Source organism: Molothrus aeneus, chromosome 5 (genome assembly GCF_037042795.1).
Source record: "Molothrus aeneus isolate 106 chromosome 5, BPBGC_Maene_1.0, whole genome shotgun sequence".
Taxonomy (NCBI): Eukaryota; Metazoa; Chordata; class Aves; order Passeriformes; family Icteridae; genus Molothrus; species Molothrus aeneus.
This window is the reverse complement of record NC_089650.1, coordinates 11,678,904-11,702,153: the sequence shown is the minus strand read 5'-3', so window position 1 is coordinate 11,702,153 and position 23,250 is coordinate 11,678,904. Positions and strand designations below refer to the sequence as shown.

At 40.1% G+C, this 23,250-nt stretch overlaps 1 protein-coding gene across 8 annotated transcripts in view; it reads right to left on the bottom strand.

The window, feature by feature from the left end:
- The window catches only part of BICD1 (BICD cargo adaptor 1), a 172,066-nt gene that overhangs the window by 72,458 nt on the left and 76,358 nt on the right, over positions 1 to 23,250 (bottom strand). For all 8 annotated transcript variants that reach the window (XM_066549532.1, XM_066549533.1, XM_066549534.1 and 5 more), the window contains exon 2: positions 13,667 to 13,879. In XM_066549532.1, the coding sequence (XP_066405629.1) occupies positions 13,667 to 13,879 (213 nt within the window). The remainder of the gene's footprint in view (positions 1 to 13,666; positions 13,880 to 23,250) is intronic.

Here is a 23,250-nt window from a genome sequence, read left to right as displayed (position 1 = left end):
TCTACATCTGTAGCTATGTCTTATCTGCTTAGCAATTACTGTGCAGTAAAATGGCAGTGGGAATTGCTGCCAAAATAAGGTGAGCTCCAGCTCTACAATGTGCCTCTGAACATCTTGCAAAGGGGTCTGCAGATTCAGTGCTTCTTCCTCACTGCATTTCTGTCTTGGATAACAAACCAAGGACATCATTTTCCTCTCACATTTCTGGAGCACACCAGCAGAGTGACTTGATATAGACCAAAATATCAAGTTTTCCTTTTAATATATTCCCATTTATTTGACAACCAACCCAACCCCCATCCATACCTATTTCTTGAATTTTTTACTCTTTCTTCCCTGCTTTTCTCATGCATCTCTGTGTGCCTTGTTATAGATGGAAAATGAGATGATTGGCTCTCACAATTAAAAGATCACTATTGTGTGAATATTAAGAAAAGCTTTAGTGATGTACAGTTATGTTATTGCAGTTTAGATGTCCTCTGTTCTCCCCACAGTTCCTTTCCCCCCTGTACTGTTGCCATCAGACAGCCTGGGCTGTCCAGGACAGGTACAAAGAGGCTGCACAGGTGTCCCTGGCATGGGGCAGTGGGGAATGGAAAAGCTTGGGGGTGCTTAGGGGGGCAGCACGGCAACACCTGACCTCCAACCCAGTTACAAGCAAGCATCTCCACTGATCAATGGCAAAGAGGAGCTGACTGACAGACTCTGGGAGGGGCCAGGGCTGGCTGATACAGCTGAGCATCCATCTTGAAGGTGAACTGGCCACATGGTGAGCATGAGGAGCAGTTCCCAGTGCTGTGAATTTTTTCCTTATGTAGTCCTTTGTTGTATCTTTGTTAAGGTTTAATAAACCTTTTTAAATTTTCAAAGTGAGCAGTTGTTTCTCACAGTCTTATCTGGGAAGGGCAGATAGTCATGGCATATGAGAGAAGCTGTTTGTGAAAGAAACACTTTCCTTCCTCCACACTGACCCAGAATTTTGCCCTTGCCACTTTAATCACATCCAGCTACCAAGCAAAGAATGAGAATCCTGTATCTTCAATTCTGTTGTGTTGCCACTTCCCTTGGGAAAACAAGACACAAGGGATCCATAGGAACAAGTGGATTGTATCATGAGCCAAACCTCACAGTGTTGCACTAGTGAAGAAGAGCATTGCCTCTGGATGCCCTTCTCGTGACTAGGTGTGCAGGACTGGTGGGAAATGACCCATTTTTAACCCACCTCACTCTGAGCTGACTCTGTAATGCCACAGCCACTCTTCAGGCAGAGTTCACAGTGAGTGTCAGAGCAGACAGCCCGACCATTTCACTGAAGTGAAAAATCACAGCTCTGCAATGATGATGCCTTCAAGGCACATTTAGCTGAAAGAGCCAACACACTGTGCTTCAGGAGGAGAGGAAAGGCCACACAGGCAGAATGAAAGAGCAGTGAAAGCAAAAATTGCATTCATATCTAGTCCTACCTATTTGATGGGGATTTTTTTAACAATAACATCATAGAAGCTCTGATTATGTATGAGCATCTGCACGTACACATCTAAAACATTTGCCAGCAAAAGTGCATTTCTCTCAATCCTGAAGCTTAAGAGTGGATTTGACCATCACAATGAAAGGGTGATAACACTGTCTGACCTCTGCCTGACTTGCTGCCCACCTCCTGGATGCTGACTGGCACTGACTGTCGAGAATAACTAAAAATAACCAGCTTGTGTCATATATTATAATAAGGGCAAAGGGAGAAAAAGTGGTGGCATATTTGAGGCTCTTACTGTTCACCCTTCTGTCACCTTCCTCTTATAAAAATTCTCCCCTTGAGAACAGAGTTTGTTGTAGAAAGCACAATTAGTACAGATGATGGGAGCCAAAAACTTATTAATGATTTCATACCAATGATAAACTGGTAATGAGTTTGAGGTCTGGAGGCAGAAGTGGGGAACTGAAGAGAAGAACCTGCCCCACAGAGGATCACATTTAAGGATACCCTCAGGCTGCAATACAGAACAGACTTCAGTTTTGTAAGGTGCACTCTGCATGAACCCAAATGAGAAAAAAGCAGCATAAAGAGCACAAAAATCTAAACCCCAAAGATGCTGACTTTGCTCATATTTTTCAGGGTTTCATAGGTTTTGATTCTACATGGTTTCTTTTTGTTGGTGGAGGATTTTTGCTACAGTGCATGTGTGGATTCCCAAGAGAAGAGAAGTGTGACCACACTGCTTGTGTACTGATGGCTGGGAATACATCCACATTGCTATTCTGTGAGCCCAATGAGATCCCAACGAGTACTGAAGGCACTCAACAATTGCCAGGCCCATTCTAACACTGAATGACTGGGAAGAAGTCTCTTAGGGAAGCTTTAACTACCTTTTTTTTTAACTGAAAACTGCTCAGGATATTAATAAAAAAGTCAAAGGAAAATAATTAGAACAGGGGGCAACAAACTTACCTTCATTTGTTTTTTAATGTTCTTTATCAGTGACACATGTCATCACAATTTATGCCCTATTTACTTATGCACTCAGGCAGTGAGGACTTCCAGCAAAAATTTCTCCTTTTCCTTATGCCTTTACTTTATCTGGAAGGTTGCTTCAGCTTTTGGACTCAAGTTTCAGAAAGTCTGGCACCCAGGGTATTTTTCCTTTCCTCACTTAATCCCGGGCTAATGAATGAAATCACAAGGTACAAGTCAACACAGCTCCTGAGCTCTTGCTCCTGAGAGTCCAGATCACATTGCAAGGATTCTGTAAAAACTGGCAAGGCAGCTAATCCCAGCAATACCAAAACCCATCTTACTCCACACCACTTGAATAGACAAAAGCCCAAGTTATTTTTAACCAGCAAATTAGTACTCAAAAGAATGAGTCAGCACAAGAAGTTCTTAAGAGGGCTTCCTCATCTAGAAACAAAAGCCAGGCAGAAAAGTTATGCATTTTAAAAATGTACAGGCCACAAAGAAAAAAAAATAATGTTTTGACAAGTTCAGAGAGCTGCTAGTCCAATATTCAAGCAGCCACTGGTGTGTGATACCTGGGAAACAGGAATATCACATGAAGATGCTTTCCCTGGCATCCCCTACCAGCACTGGGACTGGATCTTCAGGTGGCAGCAGCACTGATGGCCCAACCCTCCAAGAAATGTGCCTCGCTCTTCTTTAAGCCCAGGAAACACCTCTGGCTTCCAGAGCTGTTCTCTCAGCACGTGCTCAATCAATACCCTGCACAAAGGGCTTGGAAACACCACCAAGGCACAAATAAGGGGTCAATTCTTTCAAAGAACTTATGTAAGACCCAGCACTGCCAGATCCCGATTTGATTAATTACTGCCCAAAGATTACCAAGGGCAGCTGAAAGTGCACCCTCTTTCATTTGCTACTTGAGGCCCCTTTTCTGAAAGAAGGAGCTGGGAATTTGAGTATTTTTAATAAGGGACTCTGTTTTTATGCAACAGTCCCTTGGTTATGCTCCATTATCCCACTTGGCCTTTTTTTGCCCTCCCTAGCGTCCATTGTTTGACTCTGCTATTCCCAGCGGAGCTAAATGCCTGAGCCTTGCCAAAGAAAACAGTGTCATGAATGTGTCAAATCCCAAATTTGTATCCAAAATCCTTGTTTGGGCTCATTAACTGGAAACACAAACCCTCAAAGATGCTTTTGGTAGCTTGCAAGTATATCTGAGGGTAAGAGCAGCAAAACAACAAGCTGGTTACCCTAAGAAAACAGTGCCACAACAAAATGTATTTATCTTGAACTCTTGACCTTCCTGTTCTATTACAGTTGGTGCTTATGAGGAGTATGAACTCAGAAACACAACCATCTTATGAGTGATTATAGCAATTTAGGATCATAAACCACATTTCAGGAAACAAAAAGGTGAATCTCACCATAGCCACCTTAGGTTTCACCTGAGTGGTTTGTCAGCCAAATTGTGAAGTAAGAACCCAAAGAAAGCATTTGGTGGTAAGTCAGAAGACAGAGCTGAATGGCAGATCTGTAATTAAATCTTTGTTAATAGGAACACTCAGAAGCAGTCTGCAGTGGTCTTACTGTCTATACTCAAAGCTCTTTCTCTCACAGAGAGACAGCATCAGTCTATTAGTATACCCATTAATTTCACAGCATGAAGAGAGATTTGGTAGGATTACAAGTCACAGCTTGCTGTATTTTTTTGTATCCAAGAAAGGAAAATTATTTTGTTTCTTTTCAGAGGTCCTGTGAACAGGGAAAGTACATGTACAGAGCAGAGGAACCATTTAACAAGCTTTCGGAATAAGCTCCATCTGAAATTTTTCCTGAAAGCAGATGGAAACAATATATTTTTAGCAAATTTTTCAGCCTCTTAAGGCAAAAATATCACCTATTAACACTATCAGCAAAGAAGAGAGAAACATTTATGAGGGTGGCCTAGAGAATCTCCCTATGGCAGGTTTTTCTAAACACAGGAGAGAGAAAATAAAAACACCTCTCAGTGGGCAAAATAACACATATTATAAGCCTAATTTAGAGCTGGTTCTAACCAGTTGACAGTGACTTCCAAAACAAAGGAATGTAAATATTGTCAACTCTACTGCTTACGTTGAAAATGCCCTAAATTGATGTGAGCACTCTCCTGACAGGAGGAACAGTTCTGCCATCTCTCTATCACACCCAGCTCCACTTTGTTTCTCAGACACCTGACACCCACCCCTCAGTCATGTCCATGGGCTGCTGTAGCAGCACTAGAGCTCACTCTATCTCACTCCTACAGCTTCTTTTCAAAAAGCAGTGCTTGCATTAAGGTCCACTAGGATCAAAACACCATTAACAATGTCCATGTTGAATACTTCAGCATATTTTCTTAATTATTCTCCCTCTAAAAATCATAGAATCATTCAGGTTAGAAAATACCTCTAAGATCATCAAGTTCAACCATTAACCCAGCGTGGCCAGTGCACCATTAAACCACATCCACAAATAACACATCTATGTGTCTTTTAAATGCCACCAGGGTTGGTGACTCCACTACCTCCCTGGGCAGCTTGTTCCAATGCTTGAGCACTCTTGTGGTGAAGAATTTTTTTCTTAGTATTCAATCTAAACTCCCCTGGCCATTTCCTCTTGTCCTACTACTTGTTACTTAGGAGAAGAGATCAATCCCCCCTTGCTACAACTTCTTTTCAGGAAGTTGCAAACAGTGATAAAGGCTCCTCTGAGCCTCCTTTTATGCACACTAAACACCCCCAGCTCCCTCAGCTGCTCCTCATAGGACTTGTGCTCCAGACCCTTTATCAGATTCATTGCCCTTGTCTGCACTTGCTCCAGCACTTCAATGCTCTTCTTGCCATGTCTTTCATGCCATAAAACTGGACACAGGAGTCGAGGTGCAGCCTCACAAGGGCCAGGGAACAATCAATCTCCTGCTCCTTCTGGCCACACCATTGCTGATACAGGCCAGGTGCCATTGGCCTTCTTGCCCACCTGGACACAGCTGGCTCTGGTTCAGCTGCTGTCAACCAGCACCCCCAGGGTCCTTTTCCACCAGACAGCTTTCTTCCAAGTCTGTGGTGATGCACGGGGTTGTTGTGGTCCAAGTGCAGGATTTGCCCTGTTGAACCTCATTCTGTTGGCCTTAGCCCACCAATCCAGCCTGTCAAGGTCGCTCTGCTGAGCCTTTCTCCCCTCCAACAGAGCAACATTTCTGCCCAACTTGGTGCTGTCTGCAAACTGGCTGAGGGTGCACCCGATCCCCCTGTCCAGGTCACGATACAAGGCCCTTGCTGCAAGTGCCACCACAATATTAACAAGCAGATAAATATTTACAATGCAAGCTTTCTTTAACTGGTGTAGGTGCCAAAGCATACTTCTACTCTGGAGGAGACCGAGTGGGATAAGGCTGCAGATGCAGACACTGGAAAGCATGGGAGCAGATGAGGTTGTGTAAGGATCGCATGCATGGTCAGAGTCAACACTGCAGTCACTTAAATCCCTTCACTAACCACCAGACCAAAGCACAATCACAGGCTCCCTGTTCTTTGCATGAAGGAAATTAGACAACTACTTGTCACTATGATATTTTCTAAAAAATCCCTTTGCCAGGATTTCTTCTCCTGGGAAGCTGAGAGGCCTCAGAAAATGAAAACAATAATTATCCAATTGTTTGGGAATGTGGTCTGGAGATCATTTACCAACAGATGCATCTTCGATTGGTTCCATGTGAATTGTTTTTAATTAATGACCAATCACCATCAGCTGTGTCAGACTCTGAGGAGTCAGTCACAAGCGTCCATTATCATTCTTGTTAAGCCTTCTGATGTATCCTTTCTCTTTCTTTAGTATAGCTTTAGTATATCACTTCTTTTAATATAATATCATAAAATAATACATCTGCCTTCTGAGAACATGGAGTCAAATTCTCATCTCTCCCCTCATCCTGGGGACCTCACAACACCACAACTACATCACAACTACTAGAAAAGCAAGCGTACAAAAGTGAAGCTCTGTCACTACAGTCAAGCAGCTAAAAGGTGCTTCCTGCAGTACATCATTCCTAGCAGTGATTCCTCTCCCAGACTTAGCTTTTGTGCCCTTTTTTCAAGGCAGAGTTGGTGAAGTCACCTGTGAAAAATGCATATTTTATGATTGGCTTTTCACAAATATCAAAATGAATATTATATGTGTTATGTTAGAAAGTTATGCTGTATTAATTCTCTTAAGTAGTGTGTTAAATATAGTTTTAGGTTATAACAATGTTAAAATAGAAACTATGCTATCTAAGATACTTTTTTCAAGAGAGGACTTGCACTGAGATAGCAGCCACAGGACACCTAAATCTTTCAGAGAAAGAGAATTTATTGCTCCCTTATCAGAAGAAATTACCTTCCTCCTGCCTTGCTCAGCCCTGAAGACACTGTCAGGATTAAGAGGAAGAAGTTGACACTGACCAGAATCCTTTGCTTGAATGGAATTTACGCATCATGTATGAGGTGTATAAATATGCAACAGGCTATTACTTTTAAGGGTTAATCCTCTGTTAACATGTGTCCTTTTTCAGGCTTATTTTGCCCAGAAAAGGTACACAGACATCCGTAATTCTTTGTTTCTATTGTTTCACACTGTCCTACTCCAAACTGTTCAAATTATTATTACTCTAATTATATTGCTATTTTTATAACCATTTTATTATCATTAAACTTTAAAAATTTTAAAAACCAAGTGATTGGCATTTTTCACATCACCTCACTTGGTAGCCCAGAGTTCCCTCCCTCCAGGAGCTCAGCAGTCAGGCCACCTGCCATGGGAGAGCCAGGCTGCAGGCCATGCAGGGGACAGAGACAGCCTTTGCTGAGGGCTGCCACCTCACACAGGAGAGGCTGGGGTTCTGCTCTCTGACCCAATTAATATTTTAGTATTTCTTACCCAACATTAATTGAAATAGGGACTAGGACTTGTTCCCTATTCCCATCTGAGTGGTTGAGCCTTTAGGCTACAGTCATTCTCATCAGCTGGCTCAGTCCCACTCTCCCTGGCCCACAAAACACCACCTCCCAACAATGTGGAACAGCTTCATCTGCAGGAACAAAGAGCCTGCTAACCAACTGCTAGGGCAGTTCCTTCAGAGAAAGAAGAAGATTCACAAATCCTAGGACAGAGAATAAACTGCAGCCCCAAACCTCACCACAATCACAGAACCAGAGAGTGGAAGGGCATCACTGGGTGAGGTGGCCAGCTGGGAAACCTCTCCTTGGAAGACCCCAGTAGCTCCTACAGCAGTGACCAACATGCAGCAACAGGGTACTGACAGGCCTCAGGCCAAGCCAGACCTTTAGATGGACAGAAACTTTTAAAAAAGGTAGAAATTGAAACACATAATGTGTGCAAAAGCTTCCAGCAGTAGAAGACAATTGAATGTACAAAGGGCCTAAGGACAACTGTGGCATTCACATTCTCTGAAAAAGTTCCTTTGCCCAGGGTTTTTCTCCTGGGAAGCTGAAAGGCAGTGAGAGAGGCCTCAGAGAAAAAGGAAAACAATAATTATCTCATTTGCTTCTCCTCTGTTTTGCTCATGTGGAATGAGTTTGGAGATTGTTTACCACAGGTGATTGTTTCATTGGACTCTGGTATGAGTTGTTTTGACTCTTTGGAAAATCAGGGCCAAGCTGTGTCGGGACTCTGGAGAGAGTCGCGAGTTTTCATTATTATCTCTTTAGCATTCAGTAAGTATCTTTTCTGTATTCTTTAGTATAGTATAGTATTCTTTAATATAATATGGTAAAGTAATAAATTAGCCTTCTGAGAACATGGAGTCAGATGCATCATTCTCTTCCCTCATCGGTGGACCTGCATTTCCTACAGATTACCTACTTTATATAGATGCACTACGTACTCAGATCTAAACCCAAAGCAGCAAAACAAGAATCTGAAATTGGTGTGTTTGCCCTGGTTACACCATGACAGGGCTTTGACTACAGGTGTTCACATTTAAAGGTCTTGGGTTTTTACTCAAAATTGTAAAAGAGAAAAAACCCCTAATTTTTCAGATCGAAAAAATAAAATTTCTGAACAGGAAACAGCAAATTTTGATTTAAGCCATGTTTAATATAGAAAGTCCAGTTCTTAATATAACTTTTTAGATGAAAGCCAGCTTGAAGACAACAATTGTAAATTTTTTTCTGTTTTCAAACATTAGCTCCCCTCAAAAAAATCCAAGCTACCATGCCCACACATTTTCTAATTAGCACGAAGTGCAAGATTTTTGTACTGCTGAAGCAAATAATTGTTTAGCTACTGATTTCAAAGGCAGCAGGGCAGCACAACTTCAACTTAGACTTTTTTTCCCCTGCTTTCAGCAAATAATACATCACAAATTTCTATTTTTCTCTCCCCCCACTCTTCCACTACCCTCTTTCCTGTTTTTGCCCTCCAGAAACCCAGGTGTGTGCTGTTTCCATGGCCCATTAATATTGCCATCACATAAACCCCTCTATTCATCTGTTATCTCAAGGGCTGCAGGTACCCAGGTGCCGATTTCTTTGTGCAATCCCCACAGCTGCTGCAGTGGCTTTTTAGTAGAGAGCCTATGAGTTTTAACCCTTTTCTTCCTGGCTTTCTCCCTTTCACTAGTTTTAATGGGAAGAAAGAGCTGATCCATACCTGCCAGCCCCTTCAGACACCAAGACCACTTACCCATCCACCCCAAACAACTCATCAGCCTACTCTTGTAATACCTACAAATCTTGAACTGTACCATCACCCATCTCCATTTTCTACACTGTCACCTGCTTCAATCTTTGCCTCATTCTCTTTCCCCTCCAGCTGCCACCTGTTTTGAGTCAAGTGCCCAGCTCCAAGGTATTCAGCCTTCCCATGATGGAGGAGTATATACAGACATCACCTCTAAATGGAGATTTCCTGTCTGTGGGCATGGAAAACTTTCTCCAGCTTCTGAGCTGGGTCATCTGGCCTTTCATAACCACCTCTGTCAGTTATCAGCTTCTCAAGGTGGTGATTACATCTCTCTACACCAATAAAATACTTATGGTTATCATGAGAAGATATTTTCTCTACTGGTAAAAATGAGAAAAAGTTACTCATCTCCCAACTGTAAGTGAACAGTGCTTTTAAATAGGCAAAAAACAGACTCCAGAAAATTAGAAAAGGATAAAAATTGTCTTTTTAAAAGATGTTCTTTTAAAGAAAAGTATTTTTTTTAAATATTTATAATAAATGAGGGCAATTTATACACTGTTGGAGAAGGTTGAATGATCTAATAACCATAATGATCTCTCCATACAGAGAGGCCAACCACCATAAACTGTGTGATGTCTAACATACAGATTTTGTAAATCTAGTTTCTGACTGCAAAATATTATCCTTCTGGTCTCAGTTTTAAAATCTGTATAGTTTTGGTTCAAATTAAACAGCCTACATTCCCTATCTGAGGCCTTGGTGGGAGAAAAAAATCTACCAGCTTTTCAAAACGTATATTTTATTTAGTTAGGTGATAGTTAATAAGATTCCTATGCAACACCCTAAGGATTTTTATTACATCAAAAATAAAGCTAGTGGTGTTTTATTCCTTTAATCATTTTAACATGAAGTAGAAAGCTATCTATGTTCAGAGATTCCTGGTTCATTAATGCCCATCAGGGGATTAATGTCATCAAGTTCTCAGAAAACTTCTTTTCCAAGATATGGGTACTGAAATCAGCTTGTTTGTTTTTGCAGTCTGAGGTGCATAATTCTTCAGAGACCTGAGCCTGATACATTCCCTTTTATAGCAAGGGAGGTCCAGGTCAAGCTGCCCTGCAGACATCAGCTGTGACTGCAGGGCAGATACTTGCTAAAAGGTATGAATTTTTAAACTCCAGGGCTATGGAATTCCCATGATTGCTAAAAGCCATCAGCATTCATGGGAGTGTATTCTGCTGGTGATAGTAAAAGGTTTTAAAATCATAAAATCTGGGGAATTAGAAAGAAGCTAGACTTAGTTGGGCCCTGGAAAAATGTTAAAAATAGACTCTTAAAATGTTGGGCTTTGTGTTTGCCAGATCATGTGAAATTGCACCTGCGTAAGCAGTATATGATGAATGATATAATTGTTAGATGTGATGATTGTTTAGTAATTAAATATAATTATTGTTTAATCGTAAGAAGAATCATGAGATTCATGAGAATCATGAGGGGAATCACGGGGAGCCTATTCTTGAATGACATCTATGTATACAATAGAACAACATAAGTTTAATAATTAACATGAAAGTTATATAGCAATAGAATATAAAAACATGTTCATCCCGAACCCATGTCGGAGTCAGATGTGGGTTTGTACCCCTGACACCCAGAGCTCTTCAATAAAAGCACCTGCATATAATCATTCTCATGATTATGTGTTTCTGAACGCTAACACTGGTTCAGAAAATGCTCATACACATTCATAGGACTATGAATTTCTGTGCAAATTCAGAGAGCACAATGAATTCATCAGATAACTCCCAGGACAGGCTGGAGAGTGGAGAAGCACTGAGTGCATTATTTAGCAATGTGATACCAATAACAGAGGTCATTTTTTGAAAACTCACCTATCAGTCTTGAGTATCCTAAGTGGATGAATGCATGGAGAAACAACCATACATTTGTGTCATCTATGCAAAAACACTATTCCCAGAACCACACAGCAGCTATTCAAACTTTTCTATTTAGACTGAAAGTGAACGCAATTATTTTTTGCTTGTTTGTTTAGTTTATAAAATATCTCATTAAGGCCTAAAAAACAGCCATAAAGTATGTTTTTCTTGAGGGGAAGAGGTAAACAGCAGGGAGGGGAAAAGACAGGATACAATCAGGTAACTTCAGTCCAGAATCTACCCATCTATCTTTGCATCACTCAGAGGCCCACATAAAAATGATATTTTTTTCTTTCATTTTTTTCTCTAATTAGATTTCCAGATTGTCTCTTTAGGCAGTAAAATTGCTTCCTCATTGTAGCAATCCACCCACACAGCAGCTAATTCTGGCTTTACCCCAAAACATACCAGACACTTCCTACGTTTTTCCCTCACCTTTGTAGCTGTCAAGATTTGGAGTAAGTTTAGTCTGTTTTTTTCTGCTTGCAGGAGGCAGAACCAAGCAGACAAATTCATAAACACTTACAGGAGAAGGTCATGTTCTTTCAGCAGGCACTTGGATATCACAGCCACAGGACCAAGGGATATCAGGCTGAGCACAAGTGAGACTCCTTTGAGCACAAGGTGAAATACCAGCATAATTCAGTGTGAAAAGATCACAAAGAGACTGAAGTAGGTACCAATCACCCCCTATCTCTTATTATTATTCAAGTAATTAATCATAATAGCCTGTGGTGTAATCAACTGACTGCACTAATTCCATTTATGCTTCCTACATTGACTGTAGTAACACAAATGGAAGTTCCACTTAGTCAAGGACTTGGTACTTGGGGTACAACATCATCTTAGCAATAACAATCAGTTTATCAGCCTTATTTTTATTCAGGTAAATTCCTTTATTGCACTTTAATTAACTACTATGGCTTGATTCTGTTTACCATTAGAGCAGGAAATAATTGCAGCTGGCTTCACATTAGGACTTACTATTATCACCAAGGAAACGAGGACAATCAATATTCCAGGGAGGACAGGTACTGAAACTGCCTCCTGAACAAACTGCAGATCAATAACCATGATGGAAAATGGAAGGGAGATTTGCATTTGAAGGAGTCCCAGAGGAAAAGTATGGAGTACAAAGACAAATGTGCATTTGTTCTAACTTGGCTGTTCGTTTGTGTCTGAACCCCAAGTCATCAGGACCTGTGAGATAAACCAAACAGGTAGGGCTGTCAGCAGCTGGTGGCCTGCCACCAAGAAGATTATAGGATAGGATTTTAGGACAAGTAGATCAAAAATAATTAAAAATAGATTTGATTTTCTTTTGTTAACCACTGCAACAGCAATCACAATCCCATATTTTAACTGGAATATGTGAACAGCTGGCATGTGTTTCTTCCTGAAACCTGATCTGTATTATGGGCAAGTGCAGTACAATAAAAATGTTCAGTGGCTGTAAAGGCTCAGTTCCAGGGATACCCTGTTCCAGGGCTTTCTGTAGGCTAAAAGGATGCTATTCCATCCAGCTACAGAAAACATGGTAACTGTTAATATTAAACGAATTAATGCATTAATAATCACTTTCCAGATTCACATCGGAAATATCTCCTTCAGCAGCTGGACAGTGGGGAGAATCCCTATGTCTAAGCATTCCCAGGGAATGCAGGCAAGATGTGGGCTCATTTCCAAGTGCTGCCTTCCCCTGCATGTAGTTGCTCTGCTGCATTCCATAATTTCCAGATTCCAATGGGAAAAAAAGCAAGTTATTAAATATTACTTAATTCTCCATCAAAATTATTCAATGTCTCATATGGTGAATAACTACATCTGGCTTCCTTACTGTTACCCATTTTCTAAACATGAGCATGCATTTTAATTTTGCTTTGCAGTAGAAGAAAACCAGCAAAAGCTTCATTTAATTCTAGGCAGTCCAGAATACCTGCAAAATTATGTAAAAGCTGAGAAAGAGAAGAGAGGCAGGAATATCAGAAGAGTGCAGAAAATGTGTTTATGTAAAATTCAGTACTATAAAATACAATGCAAAATGCTAAGGGTGCTCAGGAATTACAACTTCTTGAACTGGGTTTTATTATATTTTTAAATGCTGAGAAAGAGAAGAGATGCATGAATATCAGAAGAGTGCAGAAAATTTGTTTATGTAAAATTCAGTACTATAAAATACAATGCAAAATTGCTAAGGATGCTTAGGCATTACAACTTCTTGAATTGGGTTTTATTATATTTTTAAATGCTGAGAAAGAGAAGAGAGGCAGGAATACCAGAAGAGTGCAGAAAATGTGTTTATGTAAAATTCAGTACTATAAAATGCAATGCAAAATGCTAAGGGTGCTTAGGCATTACAGCTTCTTGAATTGGGTTTTATTATATTTTTAAGGTGGTGGTGCTGTTTAAAACCAACAGAAGTTGTATTTTCTAAATTGTAGCCTTCTCAGGCCACATGGTTTCTGGGAATATCACAGACTGGGAGTTGAGCATTTTCATTTCCTGTAATATTTTGTTTACTCAGAGCCACGTTATCCATGATACCCAAAAGAAATTCAGCCCCATTTACCTCTTTCAAGTCTTGGACAATAGCAGTGAGCCTCTCATTCTCTGCCTGAACATTGGTGACCACAGCCCTGCTCTGCTTGAGCTCGTTCTGCATCTCCAAAATCTTGCCCAGGTAGTAGGCTTCCTTTGATGCAGACTCCTGGAGAAGAGTCTCTTCCCGCGTTTCGCCATCTTCGGCCACTTTGCGGTGCACGGAGAAGGACTGGCCAAACGCCTGCAAGGGGAAAACACAGCACAGTAAAAACCTACTGAAGCAACAATTATCAACAGTAGAACAATCATCTACAGTACAGAGCAGCTGCACAGCCAGCAGGAATGGGACAGATCTGCAAATCCCAAACTCTGACCTATTAAACACCATCCCAGCAGCTGAGGGCCACCTCCCACTTAACTGGAATGAAGCATCTTGAGGCTGCTCCTGTTTGCAGTCTGGATTTATGGCCCCCATCCAGTTCACCATCAGTGAGATCAAGGTGGTGCTAACTGGCCATTAATTAGTGCCAGTGTTTAATCCTCCTGCACGAGGCCAGCCCATAATTCATCAATTCCTTTCTTCTCTGGCTCCGCAAAATAAACACGTGGTTTGTTTTGGCTTAAAGAGCATAAATAGCTGACAAATCTCACTGAATTGCTTTCCATTTCCAACAACCTTTTCCACAGCTCATCTCCTGCTGTGGAAAAATGTTCCTGGAAGAGCTGAGAATCAGGTAGTAGCCATCAACACCTCTGGGATGCTAAACACAGACTCTGTGAGCCCTGTCACTTCATTTATACTCAGTGGTTTTTGCTTCTGTTGGATATTTAACTGTTTGAGAAGTGTTTAAATAGAGAGGGAATTTCAGTGCTTGTCTTCTTGTTACTGGCTTACACTGATCTATCTAATAAGATAGTATTCCTCAGGGACAATTTCTGATGTTATTTTTGACAGCTCTGGAGCAACCTGGAAGAAAACAAACTACAGGCCATGATAGTAGACATGATGGAGGTATCATTTAACTACAAAAAATGGGGAAAACCCAGAAATAATATAATAACATAAAAATTCATGTAATAAAATAATAGACACAAAAATAAAATAAAAATAGCAGTAAAATATAAAATAATATAAAAGTAAAAACTGATTAGAGTGTATTACCTTTTACAAAAAGACACTTAGTTGAAAATAACATGACCTGATTCTGGAGAAAGACCAAAGAGGGCTTCTAATGTGAAGAATATTTAGCCTAACACAGGCAGAAGTTCTCTCATATATCTTAAATCCAAGTAAACACATCTGAGAGACCACCATTACTTTTTTTCTCCTAATACATGAGAGAAATTTGAGTCATGGTAACATGCTCTTTCAGTGAAAAATTACCCCTAAAAGCCTCATTTCTACCCAGTTCTGTAAAACCACAGCACACATTTGAACCCACTGTAAGCTGTGGCCTCCTTTGCCTTGCCAAATTAAATCCATTGTTTTACTGATGCTATTTATAGCCTTTCAGAACACGTTCTAGGCTTTACTGGCACTAGAACTGAAGCAACCCTTAGAAATTTCAAAGAAAAACTCTCTTCAAAAACTTCTCAGCTTTTAAGTCTACTTCACTTGGAGAATCCTGTGAACTCAGCATTAAAGGATTCTAAAAATATTCAAGAATGTATTAACCCAGCTGTCTTCTCAAAAAGCTGTAAGTTACTGAAATAGCAAGCATCAGCAACTTGCCAAATAGGATTTTCCAAATAACAAGAAATTCAATTTAATGAAACTTAAGCACTGATATCTGTGAATCTAAGACAATTGTTTTGGGAACACTGCTAATAAATTATCTTCCTCTACATACTTATGGCTCACTTTTCCTAGTTTGAGACTGAGCAAAAAGCACCAGTCAAATAAAGACCCTACAAGACAAATGTAAAGGGGTAAAATCAAAACATAGCAGAAGAGCAGGTAGGATTTGCAGGGGTGGAGAAGTTCATGAATAAATGTTACCTGGAGCCCTCTCTCTATCAGAGAACTACAGTTCAACACCAGCACACAGTGATGACAGCCTTCCAGATGCATGCCAGGTTTTCCCTAATGCACTTTGAAGGTGCACTTTTAGCATGTGTGATGCTTGAGAACAGCTATGAATATAGATTTTGGGGATGGTGCACAGCATAGTGGAAAATTACTGTGTACTTGTCAAATTCACATTCTCTGAAAAATCCCTTCACCCAGGATCATTCCCCTGGGAAGCTGAGAAGCCTCAGAGAAAAAGGAAAACAATGATTATCTCATTTGCTTCTCCTGTGTTTTGCTCACGTGGAATGTGTTTGGAGATTGTTTACCCACAGGTGATTGTTTCATTGGTTTCTCGTGTGAGTTGTTTTCACTCTTTGGCCAATTGGGGCCAAGCTGTGTCGAGACTCTGGAGAGAGTCACCAGTTTTCATTATCTCTTTAGCCTTCTGTAAGTATCCTTTCTCTATTTTTTAGTATAGTTTAGTATAGTATTCTTTAATATAGTATCATAAAACAATAAATTAGCCTTCTGAGAACATGGAGTCAGATTGATCATTCCTTCCTTGGTCTGGGGGTGACCCAAATACAATATGTACTCTAATTTCCTTGTACCTATGACCACACAAAACATATAAATTTTTTTTTTTCCTATGAAACCAGTTTGAACACTACTGTATCACAGAATGGGACAGACTAGGAGGGCCCACTGTGTGTCATCTGGTCCAACCTCCCTGCTCAAGCAGAGTCATCCCTGAGCACATGGCATAGGATTGCATCCTGATAGTTCTTGAATAGCTCCAGTGAGGAAGACTCTATAAACTCTGGGCAATCTGTCCAAGTGCTCAGTCACCTGTATAGGAGAATTTCTTCATAATTTCTTTGATGGCCAAGCCTCATGATGATCCCAACTCATCCATATCAGAATATTTAATTTCTTTCTTAACGTGCTATCAAGATGTTAAAATCAGGGGAAGGAAAGCAAGCAAGCATAGTTCACTTTTGATATTGTAATTATGCAGATCAACACAACAAGGAGATGAATATGAAATACTTTTTAAGTATAAGCAAGCAAAAAGTTCTGCTTCTCTGTTTCATAGACTGTACAGAACACCAAAAGGTTTCAACTTTCCAGACATGTCCACTTAAAGTCTTCCATGAGATTGACCACTTTTAAATTAAATCACATATCAATACTTTTCAGCTAGTAGCTAAATGTTTGTTCTATTTTGATTTTATGTTTTAATAATTTGCTTAATACACTTACTTAAAACCTTACAACCTTGCTATGATATGAAATATTTCAAGTAACTGTGCTCACATGAGAAGCTGATGACCTAGACGGCAAGTTAAAGGAAGTTAACTTGCAATTGAGTCATGTGCTGGATACAAATTGGTTTGCTGAAAAATCTTACAAGTGCTGTATATGTGGGAATACCAGCCTGCCACGGAAGCCTGAGTGGAGAAACAGCTTTCCTGTGACACGACACTGAGGGAGAGGAAAAACAATGCAAAAGCAAAGCAGATGTTCCCTTATTCATGAATAAGGTCATGGTATTTTCATGGAATGGACTCAAGTACTCTGAGTAGGTGCTGTACTGTACATCTGTGCAGATGTATCAGTTAATTACCACTGCTCTTTTCAGCACGGTTCTGCTTGCTGGGACTCCTCATGAAAACCACTTAGAAATCACTATTGGTCCCTTGTTGGCTCTTGGTTTCAGTAATCACAGCGTGGGGATTTCCTGACGTTTTCCAGATTCAAGTCTGGACCCAGAAGGGGCTGTGCAGTCCTTCAGGGCTTCTGTTCCTTGAGAAACCCCCTCCCAGAGTGGGCACAATAGCTCAAATCAGCCACAAAGACTGAGGCAAGTTTACTGCTTTAACAAAGACAGTCCTAACAGACAGCAGCCAGATTTTCACCTTACTCTGGTCCCATCACTTCTCTCAAGATTTTTGTTTGGAAGGATGCTCTTGATTGAGTTTTTTTTATAAATTGGTTGTAAAAGTCAAGTAATAAGATACCATTAAACTATGTATACACGTGTATCTCCTGAAACCTTAGAACTGTGTAACACTACCATGATTTTTCAAAAGCATCTTAAAATTGGAACTTTGAGAACAATAAAATATTTGAGGTCATGACAAAGGACAGTAAAAGTGAGGGCACACAAGGAAGATCAAATTTGATCATGCAGAAAGGTGTAACTTTGGAGGAAAAACACCATTTACTGTTGAACTCTAAGTAACCCCAAATAGAAACTCCAGTGTCAGAAGCAAGCAAGTATGACAGGAATAATGCTGTGACTAAAATGGGCACAGATCTACAAAGGAACAATAGAAAACTGACTGCTCCAGACATATCATAGTTATATGATAAATATAAACAGCAGTTTAAAGCTAATGTGCAGTGACATAAAATGATGTCTAAAACAAAACTTATATTTACCATTTCAAGAAAGAAACTAAAAAGAGAAGCTAGATTTCTAATGTAGGTGTAGAAAGCAGCACACATGCAAAAGATTAGTTTAAAACTTAGGTAATGAAGACTGCTATTTCTGAATTTCACTTTTATTTTTACTAATAACCTCCTGGGGCTGGAATTCTGAAATGCCTCACAGAAATTCATTCTTCTACTCTGGGATAATTAATAAGCAGTAAACACGACTTGACTGCTATCAGGAGAAGCAGGCAGCCTGCCTTTATGGCTTTGACACTGACTGTAGTTTTTTCTGATGCATAATGCAACAGCATTGGACTTCTTCCGATGATTACCTATTTGAGCTGCTAACTTGCTGCAAAGCAGAACCATGTATGTATTATGTATTAGTTACCTCCACATTCACAGCACAAAAGCAGGGAAAAAATAGCCTGGATTATCCAAGAGGGTAGCATACTTCCTAGTGAAATGTCAGTATGGCACCACAGATGGAAATCTTTGCTCAGGATGCTATGGGTTAATTCCAGGAACAGGTCTTATTTTGTTGCACAACTTGAATGCCCATTTATCACCAAATATTCCTTTAGTCCTGTGTCCTTATGCTAAGACTTTTTTAAGTTTACTATATATGGGTATTTTTCTAGGTTTTTTTTTGTTTCAAAATTCATTGACAAACTGCTCAGGATTCTTTGAACTTTTTCTGCTAAGGACCAATCAGCGGCAGACAGGTCTGTGAGAAAATCCCCTCCAGGGAAGGCTGAGCAGCATCTGAGCAGGATCTGCTCCTTCCCTCAAACTCAGTTGGTACAAAGCTGCTTCCTCCATAACTTGTTGGGTTTAGATTCAGTGCCACATCACATCATGAAAGCAGATTATATCTTCTTTCATAAAACTTTACCAAGTTTTAGACCTCTAAATTTTGTGAAAACGTAGACTAAATCTTTATGCAGCTGGCATGACTTTCTCACATTCATTCAAGATGGCTGAGACAGGTCAATAATTTCCTTTTGGAAGCCAATACTGAAATTATTAAAGCCCTCAAATGCAAATACTTGGCATATTGCAATCAAAATACAGGCAGATGCATGCTTAATGATGACAGGAGAAAAAAATTAATAGGCATTCTGTGGATAGTGCATGTGAGATGGACAGCACATGCAGGGAAGCAGATTGAAAACTCAAAACCAGATTGAGAACACAGCCTGAATCAGCATGGGCTTATAAGCAAGAAAACTAGATCATGAACTTCTAGGTTGACAGGCTAGCAGAAAACAGCTGATTGTCTGATTGCTCCTGTGTTCAGCAAAGCAGGATACTGAACTCTTCTGCAGAGGCAGAAGACTGAGCATCTTTCTCATCACTAATTTAGCTTTCAGCTCAGAACATGAAACAAGGCTCCTAGCCTTAACCTGTTCCCCAGTCAAAAGGAATGAGACAATTGATCAAAATTCCATTGCACCCAAGCACCTGGCGAAGCACTGGTAGTTTCAAAATTTCCAGACTCAAGATAATCAGATTTATGCTCTATGGAACAAAAGATGAATGGGATTTTTGTGTGTTTGAGTTTTATTTTCTTATTATGACAACATACCTTTTACTTCATAAGCCCCATCTTGCAGAAAAATAAAAGATAAATATTTTGCAGTTAATACGAAGCAAGCTAACAAACTGGGGGTTTCTTATCTGTTCTCATGCAAGCAGTCTGCCTTTTGAAAATGGTGAAAATAAACTTTAAAGGATATATTTTTTTCAATTCATGCTTTACTATAGATAATTGAGGAAGCTCAAGTTCCCATATGAAAAGTGTAGAGGAGAGTATCTGCTGCTGAGTGAAAAGGATGTTAGAATAGATCCATTCACGATCTGAAATTTAAGATACTATAGTTGTGACAGGACAAGAGGAAATCACCTTAATGACCCTATGAGCATGGTACAAGCAACTGAGAAATCTATAAAGGATACTTGAAGAAGCTATCACCTAAAGGCAAAAAGCATTTAGCTTTATCTCCAAACACCAGCTTATTAATTCAACCCTCTCCAATAAAAATGCAAATGCTGTTGCAATGATAAAGTCACACAAGTCAATATCAGCATAGGAGATTTCACTTGCAAAAGGGACTTGCAAGCCAAGGTGATGGAGGTTTTACCCCTGCCAGAAATGCTAAGGAGATCAGCTACATGGAAAACATAACTAATCCTGAGTCTATTTACTGATGTAGAGCAGTAGGACAAATGTCAACAATTCATAGGCTTTTCCCCAAGGACGATTTGGGTAAAAGAGTGAACAACACAGATGCTCCTGTTTGTTCTCAGTGGATCCCTTCAGTATCTACAGTCCTCTTGAAATTCTTATATCAGATGCTAATCAACAAAGCCTTCAGAAAACACAGAGAGATTTATATTCAGCTCAGCTACAGACACAGCCATGCTCCTGCAGTCCTACTACACAGTGCTCTGATTTCCATCAATATGTGAGGCCTCAGGCAACCACTCTGCCTTTTTATAAATAAGGAACAAAACCACTCCTAAATGTGATGGTTAGGAAATATTTATAGAGAAGAAGAAAGCACTACCATGAAAATGAGCATTCAATGACAATATCCATTGTTCACCTGCAATCCAGCAAAAGGGGGAGTAAGTAAGAATTTCCATTTAATTGCCTTTAACTGCACTCTAGGATGGGGATTTCAATTCCCCAGCCCTAAGCATTCCCTCCAGGCACAGAAGGGGGAAGCTTGTAACAAAGAGCACCACTTATCTACAATGCAACAAATTAGTTTCATGCTGCTAATTGTAGAGAAGCTCTGTTCAAAATTCCTATGGCCAAGAATTAAATTATTTCTATAAACAAAATAATTCATATCTTGTTAATGAAACATAAGGTGGCTTACAATTTAGCACAAATTACTATCAGACCAACATCCAGCTATTACAAAATTTCAATTAAAACCAATAAAAGCACTACCAGAACAAGCATGTAAGACTATCAAGAGATTTTAAATTTTTTTTTAAACAAAATGTGCCCAAAGGCAGAGATGAAACCAGCCTTCCATTGAGGCCCTATTACATTTGCATGGAGCACTAAAATCCCATTTTTACAAAACCTTAATTATTTCTTTTCTAACCGATTTTCTTCTCTTTTTCTAACTATGAAATGGCTGAAATAATTGCAGTTCCCTCTTCTGTGCTTGCTTGAATAAAGCAGCAAAGAATTAATGCCAAAATCCAGTTCTTTAGGAGTTGCCAGCCTGCTGGGACATTCTAGTTATTTCACATTAGCTCCCCATATGTAAACTCACATTCCATAGTCAGACCACATTAACGGAGCATTTCAGGGATGGTCTAAGCAAAGCCATGCTGGTAGTGAATAATAAAAACAACCCAGTTGCTTAGTGAATCACCTGAAGGGGGATAGAGCAGAGAGTCAGACCCTTCTCAGCAGTGCACAGGAGAAGGGCAAGATACAAGGCCGCAATCTGAAACCAAGGAAATACACACAAAACAAAGGAAAACCCACCCTGAGAGTGGCGTGGCAGCAAAATAAGCGCCCAGAGTGGCTGTGTATCCTCCATCCTTGGAGATTTCCAAACTCAGGGTCTAGGACAAGGACCCTGAAGAATACTTAACTTTGAACCCCGGTCAGATGGTGGACAAGATCACCTCCAGGAACCTCTTGCAAACTAAATCCCACTATGATTCAGGGAGCAACTCTCTGTGCTGGAAGGACTGGCAGACACAACACTTCCCATGGACCATGCAGCTGAAAGAGCCATGACTCACAGTTGGCCATTTCCTTAGGTATCTTCAACACCAACCTAAAACTGGGGATGAACGAAAGCAAGAACAATGTGGTTTTACTGCAATAAACAAATCTGATTATTTAAATGGAGGATACAGAGACATGAAGTTTTAATGCCAAGAGCACAAAGGGACCTGGAGTTTTAACTACTTGTGCCACCAACAACCTCAACCAGTTTTATTGCAGCATTCAAAAAATCTGACCCTGAGAGTAAGGCTCCATCAAAGCCAAATTCTACTAAGAAGGGAAGATGAGTCTTGGGCCTATAGCAGTCAGAGCAGAAAAAGGTCTTCCAAAATAACAATTTCATTAACAACTACACTTAGAGAACACATGTTTTCTGTATATCCTACTAAAGTAATCACATTCATTCAATTTAAAGCCTTAATTTGCCTGGAAACACTTACACTCCTATTCTCTGCAGTTCTTTATGTGAATTGCCAGCATAGCAGCTCTGATTACTCCACATAATTCATAAAAATTAACTCTCTCCTTGTGATCACACATGACTCAATGTCAGCATGTGGAAACCAGAGTTGTGCTTAGCAAGTACCTCGGACAATGGAACACAGGGAAAGAGCTCCACATTCCAGTTCCTGGAGATGGAGTGTAAGCTGGCAGGAGGCACACGTTAACTTTCAGAACAATAATTTTTGAAACAAATGTTTGAAAGGAGAAAGATTATCCAGAGATTTCTGCTGCTTCAGGCATTTACAGAAAATGCTAAAAAGTTGGAAAAATCTCTAAATAAAAGCATGCCATTCAGAACAAGAGGCCAAGATTACAGACCTCTCACTTATTTTCAAAGGAAGGTTTGATTAGAGTGCTGCCAGCCACAGAATTACCACGGGGAACCTTATGCTTCCATTGGCACTGATCAATGCAGTGCACGGAATGCTCTTGCAGCTGGGTGCTCACAGCAAATGCTGGATAATCTCATGTCTCCAGAGCAAGTGAGTTTTTAAGGTATATGGTGGTATACCTTAAAACTGATAATCATGTTACAGCAACAATATTTGGCCTACTCAACCCTCTCAAAAAAGTGAGACTCAAAGACTAGGATTGCCATAAATTGTCCCATTGCAATCCTCAGACAGCTTTAATTCATTTAGCATAAACTAATAAGAAAAAACACCACGCAAACACAAAATACCCAATTTTAAAAAACCCTGTCCATTTATCCAACGAAAGCAGAGACAGTGATGAAAGGAACTTGGTGTGTTTGCTGGCCAGAAGATGTATTCAGGAGGAGAGAGGGATGTGTCTGACACAGAAGGAAGGCTGCGTGAGAAGGTGGAATGCCTGGCACTGCTCCAGGCACTGCTGCATCCACACGTGTCTGCCTCAAGCCAACCCAATGAGAAAT